Here is an 11,983-nt window from a genome sequence, read left to right as displayed (position 1 = left end):
CAAATAAGAAAGGTGGTGTTTTTCAGTAATGCCAAAAAAAGTTTAAAGACCACAACATCAACCGGATTGAGACTGCAAAACGAATACTAGATTCTTTTGCTGAAAATGCCAAATTTCTCTACTCTGAGTGATACCAATCAGTCCACTCAGTTAGTTTTTCTCTGTAGTGAAAGGAATCTGATTATAGTGGAAGTGGAATTATGGCTGTAATAGTTAACCCTCATTTCTTAGAGCACAGTCAAGTAACCGAACCTAACACTGCCAGAGATGTGTAGGCATTACTATTTTTTAAACACATCATGCACCAGTTTTCATTTCAGAATTTTAGGTTCAATGCCAATTTCACTTTGCATCAATACTTCATTTTCTTGCCATTACTGTTTCCAGAAGCTTAGAGAAATCATTATTCCTTTGGGTTTGTGTGCACCTATTGCCACAGCAAGGGTTGGGTCTGCCATTGCTGTAATACAGGGAAGCTCCCCCTAGGAGAATTTTGCTCTGTATTGGGAATCTGGGGCAGGTGTTAAACAGGCAGGAGTGTCTTGACTTTAATCCCTAAGCCAGAACAGAAAGCAAAGAAGGGGGGAAAGCAAAGCTTGTAGAGGTGGACTTGGGAATACTGGGAAAAGTTGCACTCAAAAGACATGACTGGCTGTGGGAGCTCACCTGTGTGCTCCGGGGTAGCCAAAAAATACATGTGCTCTGACCAGGGATTTGGAAAATTATGAGAGACTGAAATATTATCCAAGCCATTTGGGAACTTCTTCAATAGAGCTGTTCCCTTTTCCCCACAGATCTGGGCTTTGGAGGTTTGCTACTTGTTTTATTAATACAGGTTTACTGTTCAGAGACAACATAACTTAGGGAAGAGTAGGGATCATGTTATTTTTATCACATGGATAAATGTAGCTCAAAAAAAAAAAAACTTAATCATGCAAACCTAACACTTAGAGGAGTTATATATATAAAAATGACCTGTGTGAAACTACATACTTGTAAAAAGAATCTGGAACTACCAGACTGTCAGAAATAACATTCTGTGTCTTACAGGTCATAGTGAGGTATTTATTACTGAAAGTGTAGAATTTACTGAAAATATTACTGAAAGTAAATGAAATCTGTCAAATGTTTTAATTAAATATTCAAAAAATTTTCAAGTCAAACTTTACTAGATTTTTTTTTAACACTTATCTTTTGCGTGAAGTGCATCTAAAAATAATGCCCATTTTCATAACTTCAAATTGGAATACATTCTGGGACCAGCACAAAACCTGACAGCAGGATACAGCCTGATGGGCCTGGTATATGAGCTTCTGATGAAGTTCTTTCTGGACATCAGACAGCAGTAACTTTGCTGTTGGGAAGTGTTGAAGAAACTCAATTCCCCTCTTTTTTTTTTTTTTTTCCTTAAATGTTATACATTCTAAGCATTTGTAAAAAATATTACAAAAATGCTTTGTCATTCTAATGAACATCTGTGATTGCAGCTGTTGTTCTTATTTTAAAGATTTTTCAATTGCTAACGTCATATATTAAGATAATTTTTTTTTTTGTTTGTACTACAGTCAGCACAACAAACACCTGTAAATAAAGGCTATGCCCAGTGCAAGGTGGCAGGTCAGCTTTAGTGAAAGGTTTCACATACAAAAAATACCAGCATAAGCTCAAACCAACCAGGAAATAAAATGTAGACTAATGTGTAAGTCATGGTAAATATTGTTGGCAAATTCTGATTTGTGCAGCAGTGACTGCGTGTTACTCAGAGCTGCTAAGAGGGCCACTGAAACAAGCCTGCTGTACAGGTGCTAGATTGTGATATAATAAATAGTCTGTACAGTATCACACTATATAAAAAGTTCAAAAACCACAATGAGAATATATTTTAAAAATTTTTTTTATATTGTAAAAATTCTAAATTAGGTCCAAACCACCATTAAAAAAGGTATGAAATGTGCAATTTTGCAAGTGGAAACGAGGGGCACAAGAAGGGTTCCATAAGGGTTAATAAGAGTTGCTTTGTGAATTCTCTTTGTTCCCAGTATCTTCATAGATCTGGTAATCACACAGACCTCAGAGCAGTTCCCTTCAGGCAAGTAGGACACGAGCTAAAAGTATCACCACTGATTTCAGTAGGGAAGATTGGCTGCAACAAGGAGTAAAAGGCTATTTTAAGAGACAAATGTACAGTACAGTCTATTTATGTAAATACTTGGAAAACGCAGGCACAAAATTGTTTCCCAAGTGCAGAGCTGTGAAATCAATGTGCCATATGGAGCTGTAATATATGGCAGAATATTTTAGAATCCTAAACCTTGAAAGAAAACTGTTGTAAAAGTCTGCATCTAGAATAACACGACTACTCACTTGTGTTTTAACCAAAAGCTGCAAAGATTATGTATTTCCAAATGTACTAAAATATAACTTAGTATGTTTAAAAGGCAGTAACCCTTTTCACTTATTTCTCACAATGGATAGAGTGCGGAACTGATAATTAAAGGCAACAGAAATGGTAGGCAAGTGAAACAGATGGCTGTAACATAATTCTTGAGCCTTAACTGGCACTTAACACTAACTCCACTTCCAATTTGACAAATACAATAAGACACCTATGTTGACATACACGGGGTGCACTTAACAACTTTTATTTATGGAAGTGAGGTATTAAAATTGTCTTCAAAAGCAGACGTCTAAAGAAGAGAAAAATGGTAGCCAGAAGAAAATAGTAGCCATTGTTTTCAGTGTTCAATGATTAGTAGTTGTAGGGCTTTTTCTTCCAATATCCTCTTTTATAATTTCCATGCAAAGTCTCTGTCTTACTCTTCCACTAGATAGGCAGCTTGGGAAGATGGGAAGAAATTCCTCATTTTTCAGCAAGAATTAGTTATGAAGACTGGGGTTTTTTTTAAATGAAGTATAATAAGCTAAAAGTGTGTGCATCTCACACGCTGCATATGGTACACTTTTAATATATACACTGTCATTGTACACAAGCATCTTGTATATACACTGATACCACCTTCACCAGGAAGTCAAAAGTCAATAGATAATGAACCTTGTGCCGTATCCTCCCTTCCTCTCACATAAATTTCACATGGAATCTCCTCCATCACCCTGTCTTCTATACCCTGCTCAGGGCACTCATGAGCTTGTTTGAACGTGTAAGTACTTTTCTTGAAGGTGCTGTTAAATGTTTTCATCGGCTGGGGCTGCGCGAAGTCGTTGCGGAAGGGCAGTTCCATGGAGCTGAGGTTGGTCCTGCTCTGTTTTATGTTCGAGGCCTGGGAGCCACAGTGGTGGTCGTGGATGCATCTGGAAGCTGTTGAAGGGCGTCGCATTTTCTGATAGTTCTCGAGTTCTTCTGATAAATCTGCCAAATCTGCAGAAATTTCTTTGTCCCTTAGCGAAAAGAGTTCATAATGTGGAGGATCAAATACTTCCTGGAAACCGGTTTTATTGAAGGCAGTCTTGCAAGCCATGACCTTTTTCCGAGGTTGCTTTACCTGCACTAGAATTGAAATGATGAGAAGAACTAAAACTACTCCTGATGTGATGCCAATGATTGTCCCATGAGTTTTGGTGATTTGTTCAAACAACCCAGTTCTTTTCTTTTCTGCAAAGAAAAAATGAGGATCACGATAAGACTTATTATTTTCCACACTTTTGATAATGTATTTCAACAAAGCAAATTATGGTGATTGCCATGCAAGTGCCATATTAATAAAATGACTTAATGGCACTGGAGACTAGACCAGTATGTCAGTGGGATTTGTCTAATTCCCTGTCATTAGTGGCTACCATATGATAACTCAGTGGCAGGTGGAACTCTGTGACCAGTGCATGCTGACTCAGCTGGGGGGTGATTTCTCTCCTGAACCTTAACTGATCAGTTCGTATTCCAAAATCCGTGAATTAAATAGGCTTAAGTTAACCTTAAATAGGTTAAATCCAGCTACAGATGATGCTTCTCTTGCCATGGTTTGTTCCTGTTGGCAACATTCCCATTGATGTCCGTGAAAGAAAACTTAGATTTAAAATCAAGCTAGTTCGTCTTCAAAAGTGAAATATTATCACAGTGATATCAGATATATGAATGCCTATGCTGTTTGCTTTCACATCTCTTGGATATGTAATGGCTGTGTCTACTTGTGTGAGGCTGTTATACCTAATTCAACACAGGGAGCTTTAGCATAGATATATTCCAGTTTTAGGAGTCCAGTAATCAAGTCAGTTGAGGAAAAAAAAAAAGGAGGGGGGAACCAACCAACCCAAATCATATGGGAATTTTGGCTAGTACTTCATATGAAAACACACAAGATGGCAGCATCAGAACAAGGCAGTTTTCCATATTTAAAATTCTTATTTGAAGACTCAAATCTTCCAGTTGGATTTTTTTTTGTAAATGTTCTTGTCCTAGGGGACTGAAAGATTTCTACGCTGAGGCTCTGCAACATCTGCTAGTGGGGGAGAAAAGCATTTAGGGCTATGTAGAAGAAAATGCAGTAGCCTAAATATTGCATAATATTTTCATATATCTGACTCCTGGCATCTGAAAATGTGTGTACCACACACAGTGCATGGAGAGAGTTTGACACCATCATGTGTTATTTGAAACTATCCATGTACAAAACAAGGAATTGGAATAAGAAGTTACATTTCTGCTTCAGAGCTTGGACTGTTGGAGGTATGGATTCCTGTGCTGTGGAAGTTCTCTTATCTGCATCTAGCTTTCTTAATTCTTGGAAGATATTTTAATCAAAAAGTTGTTATGCAAAAGGTGATGTCTCCTCTGGTCTCTTAAAATAAATTGCACACAACTGACTTTTCTAACAATTTTTGTGTTACAGGGCTTAGGCATAAGTAGGTCACAATATGCTCAGATTTATGTAGCTATTGATATGGATGAAACGAGAACTCTGGGTGCCTGCAGGAACTGAGCACAATTGTGAGCAGCTTTCTTTTTAAGGCTAAATATTGCTTATTTGGTTGCATCAGTCTCCCATAGCTGGCAATACGGATCTAGTCTTCAGCTGCCTCTAAATTATCTGCTGTGCAAGTTTTACAGCAGAATTTAGCTTGCATTCAGTATAAAACACGATAGGTTGTTCAGCACCAGATTTACAAATATTGGGAAAGACACTTTCTTCACATTGCAATATGTTTTTCATTAAATTAATTTTTTTAATACTGCAGTACGTGAGTGAAGTGTGGATTCTAGGTGAGATTCTAGAAAGCATTTGGTAAGGATGGGAAAGAGATCTAGAAATTACACTTAAGAGGGAATGTTGAATATTATCAAAGCTAAGGACTGTTTAGAGGAAGCTTACTTGTACATTGAGAACTTGGAAGCTATGGACCAGTTTTGTTAGCTGGAAAGCTTCCATAATATACCCGACATTAGAGTATTTATTAGAGGTGTGAATTCTTTTTGTTTACCCAAAAGGCAATTAAAAAGTAGGGGTGCTTTAACAGAATAACAATTTCCTCAAATCATGAGAATTTTTCCTACAAAACCTAATACTGAAGCAAGTCTTTACTGCAGTTGTGATGGTTTAAATAATACTTCTTGCCCCTGTGTTCTAGAGGTAGAGATTTACACATCTGTTTTCCATAAGTGATTACTTCATGCTTCCTAACTCCTTCCTCCCATCCTTTCTCACACCATATGCAACAGTTGAATTTACTCTGAAATAGCCTGAGATTTATAACTCAAAACAAATGTTTTAAAATTGTATTTGTCTTCCAGGATTGTTGCTTCTATTTCAGCCCTGAGAAAGGCTTCTTATGCTTGAAAGCTTCTTTGTGTTTTTCCAGCTCTCTGTTTTTTTTTCTCTAAAAGGCACTACAAGTCCCTACAATCCTTTAGGTAAAGTTTAAAAATGGACAGGATGCAGCCTGGAAAATACAAAATTCTCTTTCTTATCAAGCTGATATCCTTTTAAAATAGAGAGCATATGCTGAAAAGGAAGAAATTTAGTTATAGAGCAGTAAGATCAATATTCAGGATGCTTACATGTCTCCTGAGTTTAAATATAAAATTTGGAACACCTTCTTGAGATTAGCAGAATAGTGTCTTCAGCATATTTCCAGGAAAAACACATTTCATGACTTTCTGAACTGACCAGCCTAGCTCATAAAGGCTCTACCTGCACTATACCCACCTCTGCAGTGATTCTCGTCCCAAGGGTATGCACAGTTCTGGATGCCATTGCAGACTAAAGAATTATTGATGCACATGTTGCTATGGCAGAAGTAAGTGTTGCCTGAGCAGGGAGCTGCAGGAAAGAGGAGAAAGAAAACATTCAGAATTTTCAGTAATTGATGCATAGCAATAAAACTAGTAAGTTCGTGTTTGTTTTTTTAACATGCTAGCACATTCTTTATCTTTGTTTCAAACACATTTGCATTTCTTACACATCACTAATTGTCAGATGATTTTCTCTCTCTCCATGTGGTTGCTTTCAGGTGTGTTGTCTATGCTACAAAAAAAAATTCTTGCTCCAAGTGGGTAGGTACCAGATAGAGACAGTCACAAAATACAGATAATGGAAGAAGGCTTTGATTCATGCCTTTAAAAACTTAATACTTAAAAATCTCATGCTTGCCATCAATTATATATTTATTCTTCTGTGCATCTGCTGTGTGGATGTTGTGAGGCAGCCCCTGAACATCTGCATTTTAGAGCCCATTAATATCTTAAGGCAAATCAGATTTCAGCTTGTGGAGGACTGTTTCAGTAATTGCAAGAGATTTCAATAACTGGAGGCATCTAAGTCATTCCTGTTTCTGAATCAAAAGCTCTTGGATCCTCCTATTAGAGCTAATGCAGGGATTGAGAGAGTACAGTTTAGCTTTTTATCTATCTATATATAGTTAGAAATTTGAAGAAAGAAATTAACTAGAAAGCTGCCCTGGAGATTTTATGTTTTTATGAATATTTGTTATAGCTTCTTGACTTTAGGAAAAAAGATATTAAAAAATAGTAATAATTCTTTTCAGGATGTTGTATAATATACATAGAGAATTATTTATGAATCCAGGACACTGGACAAGAAATTGGTTTTCCCTTTCTCTGTTTCAGTAATGTGGTATTTTCATCATGGAAATGTTTATTATTAGTGGATTCAGTTATATATTAAACAGCAAAGATGTGTGATAGACATTCTACTATTTGGTTTCATAAAAAGAATTTATTCCTGAGCAGTCTGGATTCTCTGAAACATAATGGAAAATCCAAAGGGTAGAGCAGAGGGGAATGACTACTCCTGAATACTGCATTTCTCACTTATTCCTTCTGTTGGACTTCAGAGTCTCAGTGACAAAAAGAGGAGTTATGCCTAAAAAAAAAGAAAATTCAAACCTTTAATTCTGAATTTGCATTCCCTAAATTTAATACACATTGTCTTCCCATTTCTTACTCCACTAAGTCTGGTAACCTACACTAATTGGTTTTAAGCCTTTGTATTAGCTTTCTGTCACTGCTGAACCCTGGCAATCTGGCAAGAAGTTCCATATAGGAAGTCTGTCCTTTAAGTGTAGTGCAAGTGTAATACAGACTGTATTTAGAGTGTATTTTGGGAGAACTTAGACCCATGTAATTTCAGAGCTTAAAAATGTCATGGTAGCTATCACATGTGTCTTCCCTCCTGAAGTGAGTTGAGAATTTGATTGTATGGAAAGTAGATTTAGCCTCAAGAACACCTGCTTCTCCTCATAAAGTTCAACAAAAGGAAACAAAGTCCTGCAGCAGTGAAGGAGTAACTCCACATACACATAAAGGCTGAGGGACAGCCAGATACAAGGCAGATCTACGAACACTTAAAATCCTGGTGGAGAAAAAGTGGAAGATGAGGCAGTAATTCACCTTTGTAGCAAAAAACCAACCAGCAGCATCCTGAGCTGCATTAGGAAGAGCACTCCCACCAGATCAAGGGAGATGATTCTCCCTCTCTGCTCAGCACTGGGGGATCAAGGCAAATGGCACGAAGACAAGGACCTGGAGTATCTAACATGATCTGTATGAATTGCCCTGAGAGGTTGTGGAGTCTCCATCCTTGGAGATGTTTAGCAACTGACTTCACGTGGTCCTTGGAAAGCTGCTCTCCCTGATCTTCTCTGACCAGGGAGACTTCCTAGGCAGGCTTTTAAATCAACAGCCTTTTTCAATAATGTTTGATATCCAACTTTTTCTAAGGGCCAAACCATTTTTCAATGGGACTTTTTTTTTCCCCAAGTTCAATGCAATTACTTGATAAATGAAAAAATAAAATCAAACATTTTCCTACTTAACACTACAAATTCAGACTTAACTATGTCTTTAACTGTTTCATCAACTGCTACTCTTTAGGAAAGAAAACATAAAGGAGGATGGTTGTTGTTTTGTTGATGTTACAAATGTTCTCCTGTAATGTATCAAGAGTGGCCGCTAAGAAAATCCACATCATTAATGGCTCAAAGCCTAATGGAAGCATCATATGATGCATCATGATGTAAGCAATGTCTGAAACTGTACTGCAGTTATATTCCAAAGGGATTCACATCTTCTCCCTGAAGGACTAAATGATGACACGACAAAAGTTATGCAAGAGTATCAATCTAAATATGAAAACAGGTATCCCAGACAACCTAAAGCAATTCACAGAAATGGGAAGATGCAACATTTCTAGCCATTATACCTATATCATGGGAGAAAGGCTAATAATTAAAATGGAAGTGTTCATGATGCAGACTATACAAGAAAAGACTCTTGGCCTTATTACCACATGTGGGGAGAAAAGACAGGTATTTTTTCCTTCTGATTTTGGAAAGAAAGATCGTGCAAGCTTCACTTCATAAAGGATAACCAGGATCAGAATTTAAACACAGTAGTTTAAAATGGGTGTGTATGTAATAGACTAAAATATTTCTGACTGTGAGATAAAGGAGGATCTATGAAATTCATGTCCAAAGTGGTGGTTGTGTATGTATGTATGTATATATAGGTGGATCTACGTGTATCTGCTGGTGTTTTGATATGGACCTGTACAGAGTTGTAGTTCTTTTGGAGGTCCAGAGGAATAAACAGGAATGTAAGACACATTCCCTTTCTTATTTCCCTGAACAGGTGGTTCTGTATTTTTGGTTGATTCTTTCTGCTGCTGCTTCTCCATCCACTAGCACAGTCTCTGTTGTACATTCTTGTGTAGTCTCTAACTATTTGTGGGGATGGGGATGTGCACAGTTTGTAAAGATGAGACAAATGGACTTAATTTTCCTTTTGTTTGTTATTTGAGCAGTATGAAGACTAAAAGTCACAATGATTGATCAGTTCCAGTCCAGGACTTTAAGGACATAGCTGGACTCTTCTCATACCAGCTGCCTATGATTGGTGCAATGTTCCCAGTTTCCTTTGTATCCAGCATTATTCATGTATTGAATCAAGCCAGAAATCAAATACATTGATTTTTAACATTGCTCTTAGCTGAATTACTTAGTCAAATCTGCAAGTAGCACTAGGTGTGTGTCAGGTGACTGTCATGCACAATTAGTTCATTTATGTAAATCTTTTCAAAAATATCGATCGTTTTCATGGTTGGCTTCATATAATTACAAATCATTAGCAAGGTAGAAGAGAAAGATAGCTTAACAATCTGAAAATGTGTGAATTTGCCTTTTTCAGTTTGAAAAATTGTTTATGACTAGATTATTTAAAAATACATGATACATTTTTCAGCCAAAATTACCTGCCAAGAAAGGGAGTATCCAAGTAAAAAAGAATAACCACATACCTCTACAGATTTTCTTCTGCTAAAGTCTTTGGGTTGCTTTAGAATTGTAAGTTTGGAAAGTTATCTACCTTTAGGGGTACTTAGTGTTTCAACCTCTTGCATCAAAAGAAAACAAAAAACCAAACGCCCCCCCCCCCCCCCAAAAAAAAACTCAACAACAAAAAAACCTCTTAGAGCCACATGCAGCTGAGGGAAAGGGAGCAGCTCAGGTGGAGTGGGGTAGTACCAGATCCGAAACTGAAAGTAGAGCTGCAGATAGGAAGGAGATCAAGCACATTTTCTAGCCTTCTGACCATCCAGTGAGGGCTTGAGAAGTGCCTGTTGTGGTGTCTGGCAGGGAACTGGAAGGTGGGGGCTAGTGGGAGAACTCACTCTGGTCCCTGTGTTGTCTTTTTGAAGTAAGTCTGTGCTGGTTTGTAGAACTCTTTGTGGGAAGGACATAGCCTAGGGCGGTATTATTGCTGAATTCAAATGGAAAATAAGCCTTTTAAGAATGAAGGAAAGCTTTTCTTCAGGAACCACCTTACAGCTGTAATAAAGCAATTATCTAATTTACCAGCTAGTATGTGAAAGAAACAGAAACAACCTTTTTCACGTATTCCTGCTGTGTAATACACAGCTGATGCTTTCCCTAAATCACTTGAAGTGTCCTGATAGCAGGAGAACAGGCACTTTAAAATCTACTTACGGTCCACAAATGAAGTGAACAGCATCCTGAACCTGCTCAGTCTGCTGCCTTCGTCTGCCCACATCCTCACCACCCCTGTCCCTGTCTGCAGCATCACATCGTTGGCCACGGTGCTGCAGAACTTGGCCTTCAGGTTTTCAATGGAGCTGCTCCCGTCATACACAGCCACAAAGTTTCTCTTGCATTCATTTGAATGCTCCATCTGATAGTCGAGGAACCGCATGTAGATCTGTTAGAGAAGAGAAATTAATGTCTCTGGGGAAAGTAACGCAGAGAAGACAGTTTTCTTTCTTAGCAAATATTGAATAAGATGCATTGTTCCCTTACAAATATGGGTAATTCCCAATTCACAACACTTTTAAACTTACATTTTCTCATTAAATGTCCACGTGGAGTATTACCTGAAATTTTGTCTTTGGTATCTGTTTCACTTCTTCCCACTCCCCAAAACAGTCCTTATTTAACAATTTACTTTGATATATTTCTGGTCCCTTTGGAAAAAAAGTACAAAGCAGCACACTTGCTGAAGAAACCCCCAAGCAGCTCTGCTAAATGGGAAGTCTATTACTCTAGAAGAGATACAAGGTATGCATAAATGTGCTGAAATAATTTTAATGGTATTTTGACTGTTCTCTTTTTAATTCATAAAAATAATGTTAAAATATAAGGGAAGGAGTCTAGTCAGAAAAGCTCTGAAGTAAAATAAGAAAATTAAAATTTATTGCTTCAGAATGAAAGCTAATTACTGAACCATAGCAGTGTTATGGAAGACACAAACCATGAAGTCAGGAGTAATTTGAATAAAAATGGAACTGAGAGAGAAAAGTAAGCTGGCTATGTAGGAAGAGGTAATAAATTTAAGCTAATCTTAATTCTTCAAAAAGCAGAAATCTAATCCAAGAAAAGGCAGCATATGTGTTTGAACATGTGCAGCAAGGAAATTAGAAGACTGAGATGGTACTTAAAGAGTAAGGAAATAATTTATTTTGCTGGAGCAGGAATCTCGTGCAAGACAGTAATTTAGTTAGAATGACATGAACACATCATAAGTGCTTTTTAATCTCTTAAATGGTTGTGTTGGAATTCTCAGAATTCTAGTGAAAGTTTATGAGATATGAAACTAGGTCATCTATGCATGCTGCAAAGGCCATTTTCAACTTTAAAAATTTGTCAGATAGCCCTTGTTTTGAGAGAAGAAGTCTGTCCAGGAGGAGGCTGAGGTCTCCTGCTCTGTGAGAGAAGAGCTGCTCCTCCTGTGTCCATGAGCTCTTCCCTGTGTGCTCAGATCAGCCTGGCTCTAGCCTGTGTGTGTTTTGAGGACCATCTCTGATCACCTCTCTGGCCCATGCTATGGATGGTAAAGGAGTTTTTTTGCACAGTGTGGGTTTTTATGCATCTCTGCCCAATGAGAAGAATCTCCAAGTCCTGTTTAGGTTGTGAATGAGGAAGTCAGGGTGGATGAATCCCACACCTACATCTGCTCTATTTACCTGGTTTTCTGCCCTTTTGCCATATCATGCCATAACCCCAG

General features: G+C 37.7%; 1 protein-coding gene across 2 annotated transcripts in view; it reads right to left on the bottom strand.

The window, feature by feature from the left end:
- Window positions 1-1,044: 1,044 nt before the first annotated feature.
- Window positions 1,045-11,983, bottom strand: part of NETO2 (neuropilin and tolloid like 2) — a 30,462-nt gene continuing 19,523 nt past the window's right edge. For both annotated transcript variants that reach the window (XM_027646798.1, XM_027646799.1), the window contains 3 exons: window positions 10,453-10,681; window positions 6,159-6,272; window positions 1,045-3,610 (listed from right to left, as the gene is read on the bottom strand). In XM_027646798.1, the coding sequence (XP_027502599.1) occupies window positions 3,030-3,610; window positions 6,159-6,272; window positions 10,453-10,681 (924 nt within the window). In that variant the 3' untranslated portion in view covers window positions 1,045-3,029. The remainder of the gene's footprint in view (window positions 3,611-6,158; window positions 6,273-10,452; window positions 10,682-11,983) is intronic.

Source organism: Corapipo altera, unplaced genomic scaffold, assembly GCF_003945725.1.
Source record: "Corapipo altera isolate COAL_440 unplaced genomic scaffold, ASM394572v1 62, whole genome shotgun sequence".
In the NCBI taxonomy this organism is placed as follows: Eukaryota; Metazoa; Chordata; class Aves; order Passeriformes; family Pipridae; genus Corapipo; species Corapipo altera.
This window is presented reverse-complemented; position numbering and strand designations above follow the sequence as displayed.